This window comes from Phyllopteryx taeniolatus, chromosome 12 (genome assembly GCF_024500385.1).
Source record: "Phyllopteryx taeniolatus isolate TA_2022b chromosome 12, UOR_Ptae_1.2, whole genome shotgun sequence".
NCBI lineage: Eukaryota > Metazoa > Chordata > Actinopteri > Syngnathiformes > Syngnathidae > Phyllopteryx > Phyllopteryx taeniolatus.
Genome location: NC_084513.1, coordinates 12,701,402 through 12,719,227, shown reverse-complemented (window position 1 = coordinate 12,719,227; position 17,826 = coordinate 12,701,402). Strand labels below are relative to the sequence as shown.

The window sequence follows — 17,826 nt, the reverse complement described above, 5'->3', positions numbered from 1 at the left end:
CCCACGCAGCCACGGCGAGAACATGCAAACTCCACACAGGCAGGGCCGGGGGATTGAACCCCAGACCGCAGAACTGTGAGGCAGACGCTCTAACCAGTCATTCACCGTGCCACTTCAAATCAACCCACCCATGTATTTTCTATATCACGTATTCTCATTAGAGTTGTAGTTTGGGTGGGCTGGATTAAATAAATGGGCCCCTGAGACATACTTTGCCCAAGTCTGCCTTGAGATTTCCAGGCCCATTTTTTTTAAATAATCTACGGTGCACCCTTGACTCGTCACCAGTTGCAATATTCCATATAAAAATTAAATATTTATAGGGATTGAGCAAATATTGGAGGGAGAAACGTTTAATTTTCTCACTGAATAAAACATGAGGAACCGTTCTAACATCCTGCTTTAACCCCTTTAAAGGAGCCTTTCAAGTAATTCAGAGATAAACTGAAGACAGTAGTGTAGTGATTTAATTACTCAAGTAACCTAGTGGCATTATTCTAAAAAGGACAAATGATATGGTGTGAACAAATGTGTAACTAATTGAATCATCAGTAGTACCGCCACAAACACACTATAATGGCTCAGTGCAAAGCAGGTGGTTTTCCACAGGCTAATCAAACAGCTCCAAGGAAGCCAATCAAGGTCATTGTCGTTCTGATAGATGAAGGTTATTTCATGTGAGGAACTGAATATCCAGTACAGTAGTACTTGTCCCCAATAGAACAACACAAACTCTCACATTATAATAGGCATATAATAGAGGTAAGTACCAGGTCCTCGACGAGTAGCTTCATTAAATAGTATTGCATAGTTTCCAATGTTTGTTCAATATATTTGGCACAAAATGACAATTCAAAGGCGCATGAAAGGATCTTGACGTTAAACACTGTACACACAGACGCATCCATGTGATCTGGACGGACTGGGAAGCGTCCCGACAATCTCCCAAGTGTCCAGTTGCGGGTCGTACTTCTCAATGCTTTGCAGATAAGTCCCTTTAGAGTAAGAGTAGCCTCCTGTGACGTAGATGCATCCATTTATGACCGCAGCGGCGCACTCCATCCTCCTCTCCTTCATGACTGATATTGAGCCCCATTCCTCTCTCTGTGTGTCGTAGCAGTCTGCAATAGTCGTCTGTCCACCCACCAAATAGAGTTTGTTCTCCAAAGACACAGAACACAAGCCATACTCTGGGAAAAAAGAGGATTGGAAAATGGAAATTAGGAAACACAATGTAAAACATACTGCATATTCTCCCCTTTCCTCATACCTGGATGAGGGCTTATGGTAATGATGCTCCACTCGCTGAGATCTGGCCTGTAGACCTGGATTTTCTCATAGGTACAGCTCCCTCTGAACCCATAGTGGCCTCCGGTCACATAGATTTTATCTCCCAACACACCAGCAGTGGCATTTCCTACACCTTCAAATAACAGAGGAAGCAGTCACCTATAAAATGCATGGGGGGAAAAGAAATCAAAACTGTCTAAGGACCCTAAATCCATCCATGGGTCATTCCAGAATTGGAGGACATTTTCAGTCTTTCTTATAGTTGTTAAAACATTTTGTGTGATCAGACATACAGTTGCGCCTTGAGATACAAATGATCAGATTTATGAGCTTTTCAAGTTACGAGCTGTCGCTCTGCAGATTTTGTTTTGCTTTGCCTTTTGGCAGATAGTGAACAATTGTTCAAAACAGAAGCCTCAAGATCTTTAATGCCAATCCAGTTGAAGTTTACTGTGAAACTAAACATAAAACAAAGAGAAGATGCGTCATGTGTAGTTAAAACAACCACACAACATTGCCTGCCGCTAGCTTTATGCTAACACACAATGCAAAACACAAAATGGCATCGATACTTGTAGGGTTAGAACCCGTTAAGCGATGGATATTTTAACACAAATAGTGCATCAACACATGTAGACAGACAATATAGCAATACTCATAGCCATACTTGTTTTATCCTGTGGGAAAAACATCCAATATTACTTCAGTTAACTGAGTCTACTACAGTTAACTTACAGTAGTTGTGAAAGTCTTCTTCATTTGTGTCTTCATGACTGTATTATACAGCCCCCCAGTGGTCAAGTCACACACGGGAGAAGTCACAAAAGGAGTTGCACTGAATTAATTATGATGCACAAAATTATTTACATTCTGTTGAAATGTTTATTTATTTTTCATAAAGTATATTGTTGTTTGTTTTGGGGAGGCTGGAACAGACTAATGGCATTTCCATTTATTTCTATGAGGAAAGATGATTAGAGAAATGATATTGTGAGTTACGAGCATGGTCATAGAAAGAATTAAACTCATATATCTCAAGGCACCACTGTATTTTCAAAGTAGTCATTATGCTCTGAGCTTGTGTCTCTTAACATATACGCAACCCTGTTACTAAAACCTTTTTAGCCATCTAGAGGAAGAGAAAACTATTGTGCTTTTGTGTGACTCAGCAGATATGACATCATCAAGCTATTTGCTTTGACCATGAGTAGACCTAAGGTAAAGCTTTTCCTAATTTTCCTATTCTTCCTATTTTTCCCATGCTTTCAGCTGTGTCTGCTATGCGTAGGCACTAGAACCTTTGACTTGGCATTCTACAGAGGTAATTCCATCACATTCCCACCCCTTACTCTTACAAACCAAGTGTATGTGACTTCATGTTAGCATTACGAATGTCTCCTATTTTAACAGAAGTTGTAATGTCACATCATAGGTGAACTTATCTGATGATACATGTCCAAATGAGAAAATACTCAGCGCTTAATGCTTAAATACTCAATGCTCAAATTCGCTCTTTCTCACCACTGTGTGACATTATAGGAGTGATTAACAAGAATCTTAAAATAGGTGGTCACAAAGGATAGTAGCAGTAGTAGTATGCTACGATAATTAGTCTTGTACATTTGAGCCTTCAAATTGTGATAGCCTACAAACCAAAGGTCTCCACAAATCTTATATCATCCTCTGTGTACCGCATACTGTGTGACTGAGTTTGACTTTAATTTTGACTCGTGTTCCGTTTTATTGACAGTATTTCATGATGCGCCAGGATTTAACTGGCTCCTAAGGCCAGAGATCTCTGCCTTGTGTGTTTATCTTCACAATTAAGGCCATTCATTGCAATCTACTGCCTCATTCTTGTCAGAGCGCCTGCTGCTAATGCAGAAACAGATGCTTACCACAATGTTGTTATACGCCGCCATGGTTAAAATAAAAACCTTTTCTAACAATTCAACCTTGAAGGTCTGTACCCGACTATGCTATGGGTACATTTGGAAATTCAATCTGACGCTCTCACTGCGCGCTGAGAGTGCAGTGTTCAGAGCGGCGGCGCGCGCTCCATTTTCTATGAATTTACGACTGAGCGCGTTGGCCATTGGTAGGGATACGTCAGTGCGTCGGCCATATTGAATGTGTCACTTCTGCCTGTAAACATCTCGCCTTGCCTGATGCTCCGGCCGCTCTCTCCTCAGTCAGAGCAGAGGGAGTGTACTCCAGCGCTCACAGAGTGTGGCGCTCTGAATAACCGAATGGCGCACGCCAACAACGCTTTGAGGTTATATTCGGAAATTCACTCCAAACACGCTCTCTAGTCTCCACACTCCTGAACGTTCAGAAAGCGCAGTGAGAGCGTTTCGAGAGCACGCTTGGATTGAATTTCCGAACGTACGGTCCTAGTCTTTTTTTTTTAGTTAATTGTTCTCAAACGGCATACTACAAAATAAAGCTTTGTGTTGTCAATTTAGCATTAGGCTGAGTGTTACAGCGAGTGTCCCACTTGAAAGCCAGCTGTCTTTGCCAAGTAAGGGCACATTCATTGAGCTATGTACTTGAGGGAAACTTGCATGTGACAAGTAAACAATTCACACAGAGACCAGGTTTATCCCTAAGAGGCCTTGCTACCTTATAGCTTAGTCTTATAATTTGTCTTTTTAAATCTTACGAGGGTGTCAGAAAAGTTCTAGGACTGATATATTACAAAATCCAAACCAAGTCTTCCCCTTTGAAGTGATCCCCTGGAGTCTAACACACTAACACGTCTCTGCCATGTTTTCACACACTCCTGGAAGGATTCTTTCTGGATCATCTGCAGCTCCATCTTCATGGCCATCTTGATGTCGTCCACGTCTTCAAAATGGGGTCCCCTTGATCACGTGGAACCAGGTCGGGTGTGCAGAAGTTGCTCCAGCATGGCAATGTTCTTCTCGGCCAGGAATTGTCAAAAGCTCACGGGAACTGGAAGCAGGTACGTTATCATGCTGCAGCATCCGCAAGTTGTTCTGCCGTAAGTCTTGCCTCTTAAACACCCCAGGACCTTTTTGCATACGTGTTGGTTAATCATCTGGCCCTCAATGAAGGGAAAATCTCTTAGTTTGGGTTTGAAATATCTTTTGTAAAACCAATCCTGGAATTTGTCTGACATACCTCGTACATTATGCTGGCAAAGTAAGAATTTCATTGCACAGGAGACACGTGCTTCCTACCGCTCATACGACAATAATCTTGAATCTCTAAAACAAGTTCTGTTGCACACCTTGGATCATTCTTGCTCCAGGAAACCATTTCTTCTTGAGTGGATCATAATATTCTGTCTCCTGCTCCGGAGCTCCTCCCCTGTAGCCTCCAATGGCATAAATACAGCCGTGTAAAGCAACAGAACAATGGTAGTATCTGGCTGTAATCATGGGACAACCCTCCGTCCACTCGTCATAGTCACAGTTATAAATAAAAACAGTATCAAGGGCCTCGACTGTGTTGGTCCTGTAGCCCCCTGTCACATAGATATCTGCCCCCAGTAAAGTGACGCTGTAGCTCTCTCTCGCATGGTCCGGCATGTCTTTTCCTCGCAGCCACGTGTCGCTTGTGGACTCCCATATGTGAACTTCACAAAGAGGGTGCCAGTAATATCCTCCAATAATGTACATGTTTGTTTTCCCACCTGTGGTTATCGCCTTACTTTTGGGTCTTGAAGCCTGCATTATCATCGATTTCAATCTTTCGTCACGCCCCACTAAGCACTGCCTGTGCAGTTCTAAGGTAGCCTTGAAATCACTTTCATCCAAGTCCAAATGGATTGACCGCAGCAGGTCCACAGCGTGATGAATACGGCTCTCCAAGTTGTGGATCACCCATTTGGTCACCGCGTCGATCAGCACTTCATCCCTCGGCACGCTGAGCTTCTGAGAAGCCAGAAGTGTCCGGATCCTGTTGGGATCCAGCTCGAGGAACTCTTCTTGCTGGATCACCTCTGCGAACCTGCTCAGCATCACCCTCCGGGCCTCGCGCTCCAGTCGAAGACACAGGTGCAGTTGAGCGAACGCATGCATACCAAGGCAGTTGTCCACTTCCAGGAGGCGAACGAGGAAGCCTTCGCACGCTTGTTTGACCGAGATAAACTGCAGCAGGTCTGCGGCCTCCAGCAGGCTTTGCACGTTCTTCTCGGTGATGCTCACCTGAGCCGTGTAAACGTAGTTGACTAAAATCGCCAGGACCTCGCAATCCACTCCAGCCAGCTCGATGACACTGTTGGAGCGCTCCTTCATATCAGCTGTGAACATGATCTGGAAATATGAGCTCCTGGCGGACAGTAGCGCCTTGTGGCAGTGGAACACTTGGCCCGAGTCATCGGCACATTGCAAGGTGACGTCGGAAAACAGTCCATTGAGGTAGAAATGTCTGAGAGCATCCAGGAGCTCGGCCGGATGGTCCGGGTCACAGAAGTCGTAGGTGTAAACTTCATTCTGCTGGTGTGACATTGTATCTGCAGAAAAAAACAATAACATTGTCCATTGTCCATGAAATGACAGCACCTACAACACATTTTCTATAGCGCTTGTCCTCATAAGGGTCACGGATGAGCTGGAACCTTTCCCATCTGAATTTTGGCCGAGAGGCGGTATACCCAGGACTGGTCGATCGCCAATCCCAGGGTACAAAGACAACAACAAGCATTCACACATTCACATTTGTGGACAATTTCGAGTCTTCAGTAAACCTAACGTATGTTTTTGGAATGTGGGAGGAAGCCGGAGTATCCGGAGAAAACCCATGTTAGAAGAGGGTGAATGCAAATTCCACACAGGGGTCAGGATTCGAACCCCCTAGAACTGTGAGGAGGATGTGCTAAACACTAGGCTTCCGTGCTGCCACCACCAAAATTATGCAATCCATCCATTCATTTTCTATAGCGCTCATTCTTGTTGGGGTTGCAGATGAGCTGGAGCTCCAACTACCCATCTTTTTTTATCTAAATCTTTTTTCAAAGGCCAACAACAAAACAACCCAAAAAATTAAGAATGTCCTTCAATAAAAAGCGAAACTATTAACAGTCCATGCCTAGGAGTTGATAAAGCGCATTTAAAAAAAAAACATTAATTCAATTATGTTCTATTCTTTGTTACAGCCACGTTGTTCCGCACACAGGTATGTCTTTTACTTTAGTTAAAAAAATAATCTGCCTCCTACCTGTCTTGGAAGTTAACTGTTTTCCATCTTTCGTTTGGCCATTTTTGGGAAGGGGAAGTGTAAATTTGCCTGAGGAGACTGGTAGCTTTGTTGCTAACGACAGCAACAGAAAGGGAAGGGGGGCTCGCCGGTCTAGACTGATGGGCAAAGCATTCTGGGATTTGTAAAATTAGTGGCGCATGTGCTATATACTGGCGGGCCAGCTCTAATACACATTTGATATGGTCTTGTGGGCCAAATATAATTACATCGTGGGCCAAATTTGGCCCCCGGGCCTGAGTTTGGCATATGATTTAGAGTATTCAACATCCATGTTACTGTAATGTGGGAGAACATGAATCATGAAGAACAGAACACGCAAACGCCGCAGTAAGGCCGAAATTCGACCTCTGAACCTCAGAACTGTGAGGGATATGTGCTAATCAATAGACCACCATAATGCCAACCTAAATGCTCCTCAATTTCATGTATTATTCATGATATTGTCCCTTGTATTCAACAATAGCATCCCGCACTCACCTTTCTTTTGTCCATGAATCCTCCTCGATGACTCTCGTCTCTGGTTGCTCCTCTCCATAAACACACAAAAGAAGAAGAAAAAAATTAAATACAGAGGGCTCAATTTAGAGCACGCAGGGACGTCACAGCCGGTCTCTTCTGTCCTATTTTGGTGATTGTGTGCAATGTAACAGCGGCCATCCCCCCACGACCCACCTCTCCCCTCCTCCCTGCTGCACCACCCGCACTCCCTCGACAAAAAAAACTGTCAGAGGAATCCCGACCCCTCTCACGCAGCACTGACACCGCTATGCTCTCTCTTTCTCTCTCTCACATCCTAAATATAACATCCACGGTCCCGTGACCACGTCGCGCACGTGGACGCCACATTTGTGGCCCAATAAAGACAGCCAGCTCTCCCTCTCGGAATACAAATCGTATACTAATGAGCGTGCCCCCTTCAGCAGCTGAGTTCCCACTCATGCTTTCCCCCCATTCTCGTCGTTACCATGGTGTTTTGAGTCTAATTCCACTGCGGCCAAGGTTTGACCTAATCCCACGGGATTAAGATGCCCGCTACACAAGACTCTTACCTTCAGAACAGCGGTATAAAACATCATGAGCCTACTGTATGTTAGTCAACCCTAAATTCATGGGTTGTAGAAATCTCTAATTTGAGGAGATTAAAAAAAAAAATTGTATTATCAATTAATATATGTACTGTATACAAACATGGTCATGGTCACTGGTCATCCAGGAATCTGCAAAGGTTTAATCAAGGCAACTGTTTGTTTAAAACGTTTCACTTTAATCCAAGTTCTAAATTTTAGGTGTGGAGTTTATTTATGCCTCGGAAGGTTTGTCCCCTCTGGGTGGTCAACAACGGTGTTGTTTTTGTTGTTCGGTGCTGCAACAAAACCACTTTTCCCGTTCAATGAGGCGCCTTCAATAGGTGATGCCTCAAACATCCTCCTCTGTTTAAAGAAGGCCTTTTCTAGTTTGACATAAATGGCTTCGTGTACATCTCTTTCAAACCAACTGTCCTCCCTGGACGTAGGTGTCATCGCAGGAATGTTCGTTCATCCTAAAGAGCCGAAGAAACCACCCGTCGACGCTTTGCCATGTGCCCGTCCAGCGGCTGCGGTCTCTCCAATGTAGACGCCATTGAATGAATAACAAATTCATTTTTGTCATTAATCTCTGTATTGCTTCATTACGTACACCTGCACGATAATCAATTTAAAAATGCTTCGTTCCGACTTACAAACAGTTTTAAACGCAGCATTGGAACAGAACTATACATCGTATACCAAGGACCCAGTGTATTATTTATTCATTTAAAACTGCGGTTTTCATTTGCAGCTGTGTAGAACTCAACTGCATTATACTCCGAGCAGTTTTATTTGTAATATTTTGTACCCCCCAGTAGCTAAATAACCAAATAGAAAACAGCTGTCAGTATGCAGTGTATCATGAGTACAGTGTGCGATCAGATTGTGCAAATGCACGGAAATATTGTGTCTGCTGAGTGAAGTTTGTTTTAATGAACATTTTGCATTGCAGTTTATACCCATTTTCATAACATTGCACTGTATAAATACTGACCCCTTTTTATGCAAATATGTGTTTACCTCATTGAAATGGATCTTCACATTTCTCTTCAATATGTATCAAAATACAGTACTTGTACAACTTGTAGCCACGGAAAGTGATCAAACAATCAATGGAACAGACCAACAAGAACATTTTTCCATCAGTTTTACTGACAAAAACAGCGAAAAATATCCTAACACTGGAATGTAAGTTACAAATGGCTGTGGAAATGTTAGTTGTGAATGCTAAGGCAAAGATAGATCAATAAGACACCAATCTGTGCCGCAGTCTTCCTTCAAGCACTGAGCTGAGCCGCCTCCTGAACCAACGGCTTTAAGGCACTGAGGTCTCGCAGCAGAGAAGACACCCCAACGCAGTGCCAACTGCATGCATCTCCGAAGCACTCTGCGGGACCGCTAAAAGACTCAATTTGCACTCCCTCTGTGGCTAGCAGGTCTAAATGAGGGGGGGGAATGGGAAGAAAAGGGAGAAGATTGGTGTATAATTAAAGTAGAGAAGGAAAAAAAAAAAAAATCAATACAAACACTAGAATTAAGCCCTTTTGACGTCATCACTTTTGAAGACCAAACTGGAACTGACACCATCCATTTGCTATCATGGGTGAGTTGGAGTCTGTCCCAGCTGACTTTGTGGAGATGAGTAAACAAAGCCAAACAACCATTCACATTCATACCTAAAGAAAAGTTCTTTTCAATGAACCTAACATACATGTTTTTGGAGTGTCGGAGGAAGCCGGAGTACCCGGAGAAATTCCACGAAAGCATTGGGAGAACATGCTAATTTGCAGGAAGGCCGGAGCTCAGATTCGAACCTTGAACTTTAGAACTGTGATGCAGAAGTGCTAACCACTACTCCCACTAGTCTGGGAACCATCTACCGTACACAGAATTTCTAACTCAATCAGCAAGTCTAAAATAGTTTTCAGTAACCTAATACAGAGACTGGACCAGGGGTGGACACATACAGTATGGCCACATTCCTTAATCTGGCCTAAAAAGCATTTACATTATTAGGAGTCCTGGAATATTAGTTGCATTCATATTTTCTTAAAATTTCTTAATCAAAAATGTATTGATTTTCTTAATGTATTTAATTAAATAATCAGTGAACCAATTAAATTCATTATTAAGTAAACTAACATAATGTTAAATGTAATTGCTCATTGGAATAGTATTTATTTTATCCAGTATAAAATTTATTTATAAATCCAGTAATTACTCAACGAGGTTAATGAATTTTACATACATTGTATATGTAAAATTCTTAATCTCACTAGTATTTGTTATAAAATACAAAAAAAAAAAACAAAACAAAAAAACTAGTATTCAATGAGCTTAATGAATTTGAAAAAGGTAAGAAATACTTTCAAATGAACACATTTTAGGTGAAATGGCTAAATGAATGCAATAGTGTAAATATATGAGGAAAAATAAGAACTTAGAATTGATTAAAAAAATACTTCATTCTAATGATTTAGCAGCAAATTTCAATGATTTCATAAAATTTATATTTTAAATGTGTATATTATTAAAATAAAAAAATTCATTCTCCTTTTGTAATCCATTTCTAAAAATGAACCAGCATTTTACATACAATTAAAGAAAAAAGAAAAAAAAAACTAGTCCTGGACTAGACGCATTCCTTACCAGCCACTGAGGAGAGCAACTGAGGACTCGCCGAAGCCTTGAAGAACAGCAAGTTCCCAGTGAGTGACACAGGCTGTCTGAACACACTGCCACCCAACTCCAGCAGGACCGGCCGTCCACCTTGAACGGTGCCGGTGGCCTTGTAGCTGCACCCGTCGCTCATGATCTCAACTGTGCACGCACCGATAGAAGCATCCTCCGACACGCTGTGGCTTTGGTTTACCTGAAGAAGCGAGTCAACGCATTACTTCACACAATAACATTTATTGTCGCCATGATGTGATGTACAAGTTCAATGTTGTACCGTGATTCCAGATTCCTTGGCTAGACTCAGTACATTGATGAAGTTCGGGCAACAGCCAGATTTGCCGTTAAGCAGCCCGACCAGCACAGCGGCCGTCATGTAACTGGCTGATGACTTCATGCTGTCTCCTGGTTTATGGACCCAAAAAAAAAAATTGCAAAGTTTATTGTAACTGTTCCATTCTAACAAAGACCTTCTTGAATCGAAGACTAAAAGCCTTTAATACTTCACAGAAGCAGAGAACTGTACTTCTAGCTTCCCCAACTCTTTTACAACAAGGGCTTAGAGCCATGAGTGATACAATAAATAAAACGATGAGCTGACCAAGCAGTTTAATAGCCGGAAATGAATCTGCATCCACTTACATTTGAGGCTGACCAGTTCCTTCTGTGCTGAAGCATTACAGCTATCAATTTTAAACAAACAGGCCTACTCAAATGTATGTAACCTAACCATTTTTCACTGGTTTTGTCTAAAAAAAAAAAAAAAAAAAAAAAACATCCAGACTTTCAATCTTGAGGCGGCATAATGCTAATAATAATGCTCCGGTAGAGTGAGGGAAGACACAGAGATTTGCAATAGTTACAAGACGGGTAACTTTGAATTGGTTAATCTTCTTCTTCGGTTCGGCACATGCAGTTTCACATATTTGTGTTTTTTTTTTTTTCAATTTCTTTCAATTGTTTTTAGTTGTTCTTTTCATTTTTTTCTTTTTGGGGGTGAGGCAACTAACCTCGAAAACAGTTATTGGCAGTTTAGCCCTACTTAATCAAGAATATACTGTATTTATCTACAGATTTTTGCTATTCGCTGTCCAGCCCAGTACCCATCCCCAGTGAATAGCGGGGGTCCACTGTACATGTCACTAGTAAAGCAAAACTGTGCACTTGTTGACGTTTAACAAGTAGAATTTGTCAACAGGTGGACAGTTTTGCCTCACTAGTTTCAAAGTTGTACAACTAGTGAGGACAAAGAGCATACTAGCACAAGGAGCTTAAGATGGATATTAAGAATACCGACTAACTGCTCAAACATCTTGCCATATGCAAGGGCGATAAAACCAGTATTGTAGCGCTTACCTTGGGAAGTGATTTGTACTTGGCTTAGTGGATTCTTCGACACGCTACACGACTGCAGCACAGCTCCAATGGCTTCTCCAAGTTTGATCAACGGATAAGAGTCCGGGGAGAAAGTGCTCGCCAAAACCTGTGCATTTACCTGTGTGGAAAAAAATGATTAGCAATAGATTATGAAAGAAAAACCCACACGAGCCCCAAGTCTGCACTGAGATCTCTAGAGTTACATTTAAAGTATTTTCTCTTTGATATTATTCAGTGAGAAAGTCAATGAAAATATAAACAAAACAAAAAAAAAACTGCTCCCTAAGAAAGAGAGAGAAAAAAAAATAAAATGAAAAAAATAAATAAAATCATGCTCCGCAATGAATTTTCCAAGTTACATATTTTAGACATGCAAACACCACACAGGAAGGCTGGATTGTAATTATAATTTAGAAAATTATTATTTAAGTGGGGTAGAGTGAGGGAGACCTCAGTCCAAAGTGGTGTTCATGTTTTATAATTGGAATAAGCACATAAAACACATAAAAGTCACATGAGAACATCAGTGTCGCATGACCGCTTGTAGTTTTTAAAATCCATCTGCCACGTGACTTAGCCACTGAGATTTTGAATTTTACACATTTGTTTATCATGTAGGGAAAACAAATTGGTCCTGTTTGTCTTGGTGATAAACCGTACTGTAGAACTTACTGCTCCCACTAGCTTGTTGCCCTTAACCATGTCGACGATCTGCAGAGCGATGTCCTGGCCACATCGCGCCTGCGCCTCCTTGGTGCTGGCCCCAAGATGCGGACAGCCGATCACGTTGGGATGGTTGACAAGCGAGCGGTCCTGTGGTGGCTCCTGTGGTACAAACAAGCTGTACTTGAATGCATTTCTATCTTCATAAGATAGAATTTGCGGTAAAATGAACATATTACATGTTAAAAATAGTTCATTTCATTTGTGAATATACATACTCCTTGCAAAACGTTCCAAAATAAATTTAGGAACGGACGCATGCTATGTAGTGCTCCCCCACTGTTCACGCACCAGCTACATCACAGCTTTATATTTATGTTGCTTTTTGAAAACCGTTCAACCAAGAGAGTGAAAAACAGCCGCTAAGGAATATTTTTTAAAAGTGTGTTTAAATAATAGTCTTTTATTAAGTAAAAGGTAAAACTATCCAACATAAATAATCTTTATATGGTCTCACAATGTTACTGCTTTTCACCTCAGGAGGTTCTGGAACGGTCACTGTGCACCACACGGGGGGGGGGGGGGCGACACTGCATTATGGGTGTGAAATGGATTCACCACCAGATGACGCTGTTTTTAATGTGGGTGACCAGAATGTGCCAAGAGCTATGAATGAGCCCTATAACATTCTGCCTAGTGTAACATGTGACCAAGCACACATGACCAGGAGGAATAATGACGTGACTATATTTACTCATAATAGCACACTGGTTTGCCAATGGCCCTGTACTCAAGACATGGATAATAATTCACATTAATTAGAACATGTGGAATATTACACTGATTCAAGTTGAAGATAATCTTGCCTCCACAAAGACATCAAGACCGGCTCCTCCACATTGTCCAGACTCCAAAGCTCGGAGGAGAGCACCTTCGTCGATGATGCCTCCACGTGCACAGTTCACTACTTTCACTCCTCTCTTGCATTTGGCAAAGGTTTCATCATTCAGTAAACCTCAGGAGGGGAAACAAAAACAAAAAGAGAACTCATGTTACATGTACAATTCACTGCTGTTTAAAGGATACTTGTAAAGTGAATTCAGAGACGAGTTTCTAAATACTACGGCTATGGGCGAATGGGTGGTGACTCCGAATAAAACGAATGCTGAATCAGACTTCTCTGATTTGAATCACAATGAAGCAAAGATAACATACTACTTTATATATTCTGACAATAGCTGCAATGCTGCGCATTGATGCAGTGTAGCTCCATCGAGATCTCCGCATGAAGTTGTTAAAAAAATAAATAAATAAATAAATAAAAATAAATAGCAACTTGTGCCTGTGTAGGTCTTCAGTGACACTTACCAACAGTGGATGGCATTAATGGTGTGTGGACAGTGATATAGTCACAGAGAGGCCAAAGTTTCTCCAGGGAAATCTGTTCCACTCCCCAGCTAGCTGACACCTCAACTGGAGTGATTGGATCATAGCCGACAGTCTGGTGGGGGGGGGGGGGGGGGAACAAACAAAACAAACCCTTCACACTTTATCTGAATATTACAGAGTACGAATAGTATGGTGTCATATGCCGTGCGGATCGACCTTCATGCCAAATGCCTGCATTCTGCTGGCCACCTCCTTTCCTATTCTTCCAAGTCCAACTATTCCAAGCACTTTTCCGTACAGCTCGGAACCCATGAACTGCAACATTAGATAATGAGACAATGACCCAGCTGAGTAATTCAAAAGCACCACGGAATCAAACTGTCGCAGCTTATTACTGACGACTGAATGGACAATGGAGCCGGCCATGCAACTGTAATCTGTCGCCGAGGCTTGAAAAGAATCGGCTGCCGCTCACCTTTTTGCGATCCCAGTTGCCAGCTCGCATGGACATTGCAGCTTGAGGCACATTTCTGAAAGCAGGCACACAGGATTGACACTTTCAACCAAATTTAAAACTGAGAGTGAGACAGTTTATTTTGATGATAAAATAATAATTCACTCTCATTTTCTTTGTAATTAATTGGTCCATCCATCCATTTTCTACACCGCTTATCCTCACTAGGGTCATGTGGGAGCTGGAGCCTATCCCAGCTAACTTTGGGCAAGAGGCGGTGTACACCGTGGACTGGTCACCGCCATTCACAGAGCACATATACACAAACAACAATTCACACTCACACCTATTAAGAGTATTCCATGAACCTAACATTCATGTTTTTAAAATGTGTGAGGAAGCCAGAGTAAACTGAGAACTGGAAGGCAGAATGCTAAGCGCTCTTCAACCGTGCTGCCTGAATAATTCATTTGATTAAATTATTATTACTTAACCAATTATTTGATTATATCAATAAAGAAATTAAATGTTCATTGGACCTCCGTATATTCTCGATTCATATACTCAAACTCACCTATTCGCCTTTTGTTTTATTTTAAACGTATCCCCAATTATTTGAGGGACTGCCTGGTTGTTTGTGTGTTCTGTGTATATATATATATATATATATATATATATATATTTTTTTTTTTTTTTTAAACCTGATACAGCGCTTATTTGTGCATTTTGGAGATTGCTTTATCCACGAAAATTGTAAGGGAGCATCGATTATTGGTGGATTTTTGTTATTTGTAGTAAGACTCAGTTCCTTCCACTGTATCGACTGTAGATGTTTTTTTTGTTTTTTATTCTACAAGTACTGTAATATTAGTGTTCACAATCAATTTAATGACCAATTATTTAATATAAATGAATAAAATATATATATATATAAAACAAACAGTTATATCTTGATTTCCCAATTTATAATTAATTCTGTTACCAAAATCATAACTCAATTTTCAGTCAAATCAATTTTCCCTATTAAAATGAATTGAAATGTCATTTATCCATTCCAACCCGAAAAAAAAAATTTTTTGTTTGGTGTTTTGAATAAGAAAAATAGCATTGTATTGTTTAAACATACTAAAACAGAATAATGAGAATGTGAAGAAATACATTTTATAAAGTGTAATCACTGTATTTCGGGAGAATCACAACAACTGGAGTGTTGTAGGTGTGTCTTTAAAGGGCGTGTCCTAGTGAGTGACCAGGTATTTAGCCGGTTAGTCTGTGTGTGAGCATCTGGGCGTATGTTTTTGCCTACTTTATCCCCTTGCGAGTATTGTCATTTTCTATGTGTGTGTTTGACATTCAATAAATTAAAAGTTTATTGGCACCTGTAGCTCTCCTTGCCCACATGCGAGGGCATTACAGTACTTTAATTGCTTCGTTTGTGTGTGCATATGTGGCCCACGTGCCATATCTTGCCCACCCCTGCACATCTACTTACCTTGAGAGGCTCATCAGGAGGGCGCAGGTCAACTCAGCTGCACTGATGGTGTTGCCGTTTGGCGTGCTGCACCACACATTTGATGTCTTGTTAGCTTGCATTGCTGAGAATCGAACAAAGCACGAAATTTGGACCAATCACAAACGCTTACTTCATGACTATGACACCCATTTTGGTGGCGGCGTCCACGTCCACGTTGTCCACGCCGGTTCCGGCTCTCCCGATGATTTTGAGATTGCCGGCGGCGTTGATGACGTCAGCCGTCACCTTGGTAGCGGATCTCACCACCAGACCATCGTAGTCCTGTAGAGGTGAGAGAGCAAACACATATCATGGCATATCATACTCGCATGGCTGAATGATCAACCAGGCAAACACACTCAAACACCAAAAACCAGTGTAGGTTACTTAACCCGTACATTTTTTTTAAGCTGAATTGCTTTTACGGTTGTTTGCGTTTACACCTGCAAGTTGCCACAGCTGAACTGCCATCTGTTTTTCATGGTGCCTTGTTAACAGAGCCCATGCTTGAACTATACTTTCAAGGGGACATATCACAGGAAATGTACTTTTTAATGACTTATACACAAATACAGTAGTCCTGTGACTTACAAGTTGAATTCATTCTGTGACCAAGCTTGTAAACTCAATTTAGTCATTCTGTACAAGTATATTCTTTTTACGGTTACTAACTACATTTGAAAAGAGAAATCTGAACTTTCTACTCTTTAATTTGTCAAAATAGGCTTTTGACTTTTTTCAAGCCCTCACAGATGTCGACATGACGAAACAAAAAAAAAAAAGACAACTAGAGAGAGGTAAAGTCAACCCTGGTTGACATCTTGGGGTCTCATCAGGTGGGGAAAAAAAAAAATAAAAAATATGAAAATGACCAGGGAGCACTAACGACGACAGCAACAATTTTGGAGAAGAGAGACATTTCCATCCATGGTGTTATTTAAAAGTATCTTTGGATGTTGTAGGCTCCAACAATTTGTCGTGAATACGTTGTGTCTTATGCCAGCCTGAGAGTAACAAAAACAACATTTTTACATTTTTTTTTTTTTTTTTTTGCATGAGTCAGTTCAAGTTATCCAAGTGTAGAATTGTTTGGTTTTTTGACAGCGTATCAAGTTATTTTTTTCTCACTATGAACATTATGCAAGATAATACAAAAAGGGAAACTACTTTGTCTCTTTTTGTATCAAGTTATCAAAACAGCAACTGCATAAATAATAGGAAATATAATTTTTTTCCATTTAAGTATATTTCAGAGTCTGTTCTTTTTTTACTTAGGTAAAAGCAGTTGAAACAGTAGCTACGGCTTCTACTTTTACCCTTTTTTGTTTGTTTTATACACAATCTGTACTTCTTCTTAAATACAGTGTGAATAATTTGGACAGTACGCCAGCTTTTAATAGAATTAGTCAAGAATTAAATCAGCAGCAGAGGCATGAGAGAGGTTGCAGACTGCTACGGGCGAAGAAAGGAAATATTTTTGTGTGTGTGTGAGTCACGTGCATTTTTATGCCACGCTAAGCAGCTGCAAGAAAGTGATGGACTGAATTGCATCATCTTGTCAGGGTAGGGCGGTGCTTACCATGCACAAGACATATTCAATTACATTTATTTTATTTACTTTTTTTTTTTTTTTTTAAGTCAGCTGCAACTAAAATACATTCATCTTTTTTTTGGGGGGGGGGGGGACAGCTAAGTGAGGAGGTTGAAATTGCAAATGCAACTTTCAATGCATTTCCTCCCAACTCATGCGTTCAGGAGGAAAAGAGAGGACACAGTGCTTGGAAGAGGCTGTTACGCAATGCACACTCCCATGCCATTTCCTACCTTGATCTCGGCGATCAATTCGTCCTTCTTCATGTTGTGCTTCTCTGTTACTCGGATGCCATTTTCTTCCAGGATGCTCCTGCAGCGAGGGTCCACGCTTTCGCTGATCAGAACGCTCTTGATGGAGATCGGGGCCATCTTGCAGGCAGGCTTGCTGATGAATGGGCAACTGGTGTTAGTTGGAGGAGCTGCAAGAAGGCTTCGGCGACGAGTGATGATGGCCACGGGAAGTTGCTCGTTGTCGTTGCTTTTGAATGGCCGTGCGGCTGTGGAGGACCGCCCTCTTTTCTTTCTTTCTTCTTCTTTTTTTTTATTAACCCCGCCTCCATTTGTGCGTTTCTCGCCCA

General features: G+C 41.3%; 2 protein-coding genes across 2 annotated transcripts; both read right to left on the bottom strand.

Annotated features, from left to right (window-relative positions):
* Positions 1–449: 449 nt before the first annotated feature.
* klhl23 (kelch-like family member 23) lies at positions 450–7,594 on the bottom strand. Its single transcript, XM_061793139.1, has 4 exons — positions 6,994–7,594; positions 4,544–5,770; positions 1,271–1,423; positions 450–1,190 (listed from the first exon to the last, which is right to left on the bottom strand). Exons 1-4 carry the CDS (start codon positions 7,049–7,051, stop codon positions 880–882), a joined length of 1,749 nt encoding a protein of 582 aa, XP_061649123.1. The 5' UTR covers positions 7,052–7,594; the 3' UTR covers positions 450–879.
* Positions 7,595–8,713: 1,119 nt separating this feature from the next.
* Positions 8,714–17,748, bottom strand: phgdh (phosphoglycerate dehydrogenase). Its single transcript, XM_061793625.1, has 12 exons — positions 17,480–17,748; positions 15,786–15,937; positions 15,635–15,700; positions 14,164–14,218; positions 13,905–14,003; positions 13,668–13,800; positions 13,166–13,314; positions 12,309–12,461; positions 11,616–11,754; positions 10,537–10,664; positions 10,233–10,455; positions 8,714–9,021 (listed from the first exon to the last, which is right to left on the bottom strand). The coding sequence occupies exons 1-12, from the start codon at positions 17,615–17,617 to the stop codon at positions 8,861–8,863; spliced, it is 1,596 nt and encodes a 531-aa protein (XP_061649609.1). The 5' UTR covers positions 17,618–17,748; the 3' UTR covers positions 8,714–8,860.
* Between the last annotated feature and the right edge of the window lie 78 nt (positions 17,749–17,826).

Coding starts and splice junctions, on each gene's coding strand:
- klhl23 (XM_061793139.1), bottom strand. CDS start 7,051: ATGGAGAGGAGCAACCAGAGACGAGAGTCATCGAGGAGGATTCATGGA. Junction 5,771..6,993: donor GATTCATGGACAAAAGAAAG/GTGAGTGCGGGA, acceptor TTTTTTCTGCAG/ATACAATGTCACACCAGCAG. Junction 1,191..1,270: donor TACCATAAGCCCTCATCCAG/GTATGAGGAAAG, acceptor CTTTTTTCCCAG/AGTATGGCTTGTGTTCTGTG.
- phgdh (XM_061793625.1), bottom strand. CDS start 17,617: ATGGCCCCGATCTCCATCAAGAGCGTTCTGATCAGCGAAAGCGTGGAC. Junction 14,004..14,163: donor GCAACTGGGATCGCAAAAAG/GTGAGCGGCAGC, acceptor CTAATGTTGCAG/TTCATGGGTTCCGAGCTGTA. Junction 13,315..13,667: donor ATTAATGCCATCCACTGTTG/GTAAGTGTCACT, acceptor TCCCCTCCTGAG/GTTTACTGAATGATGAAACC.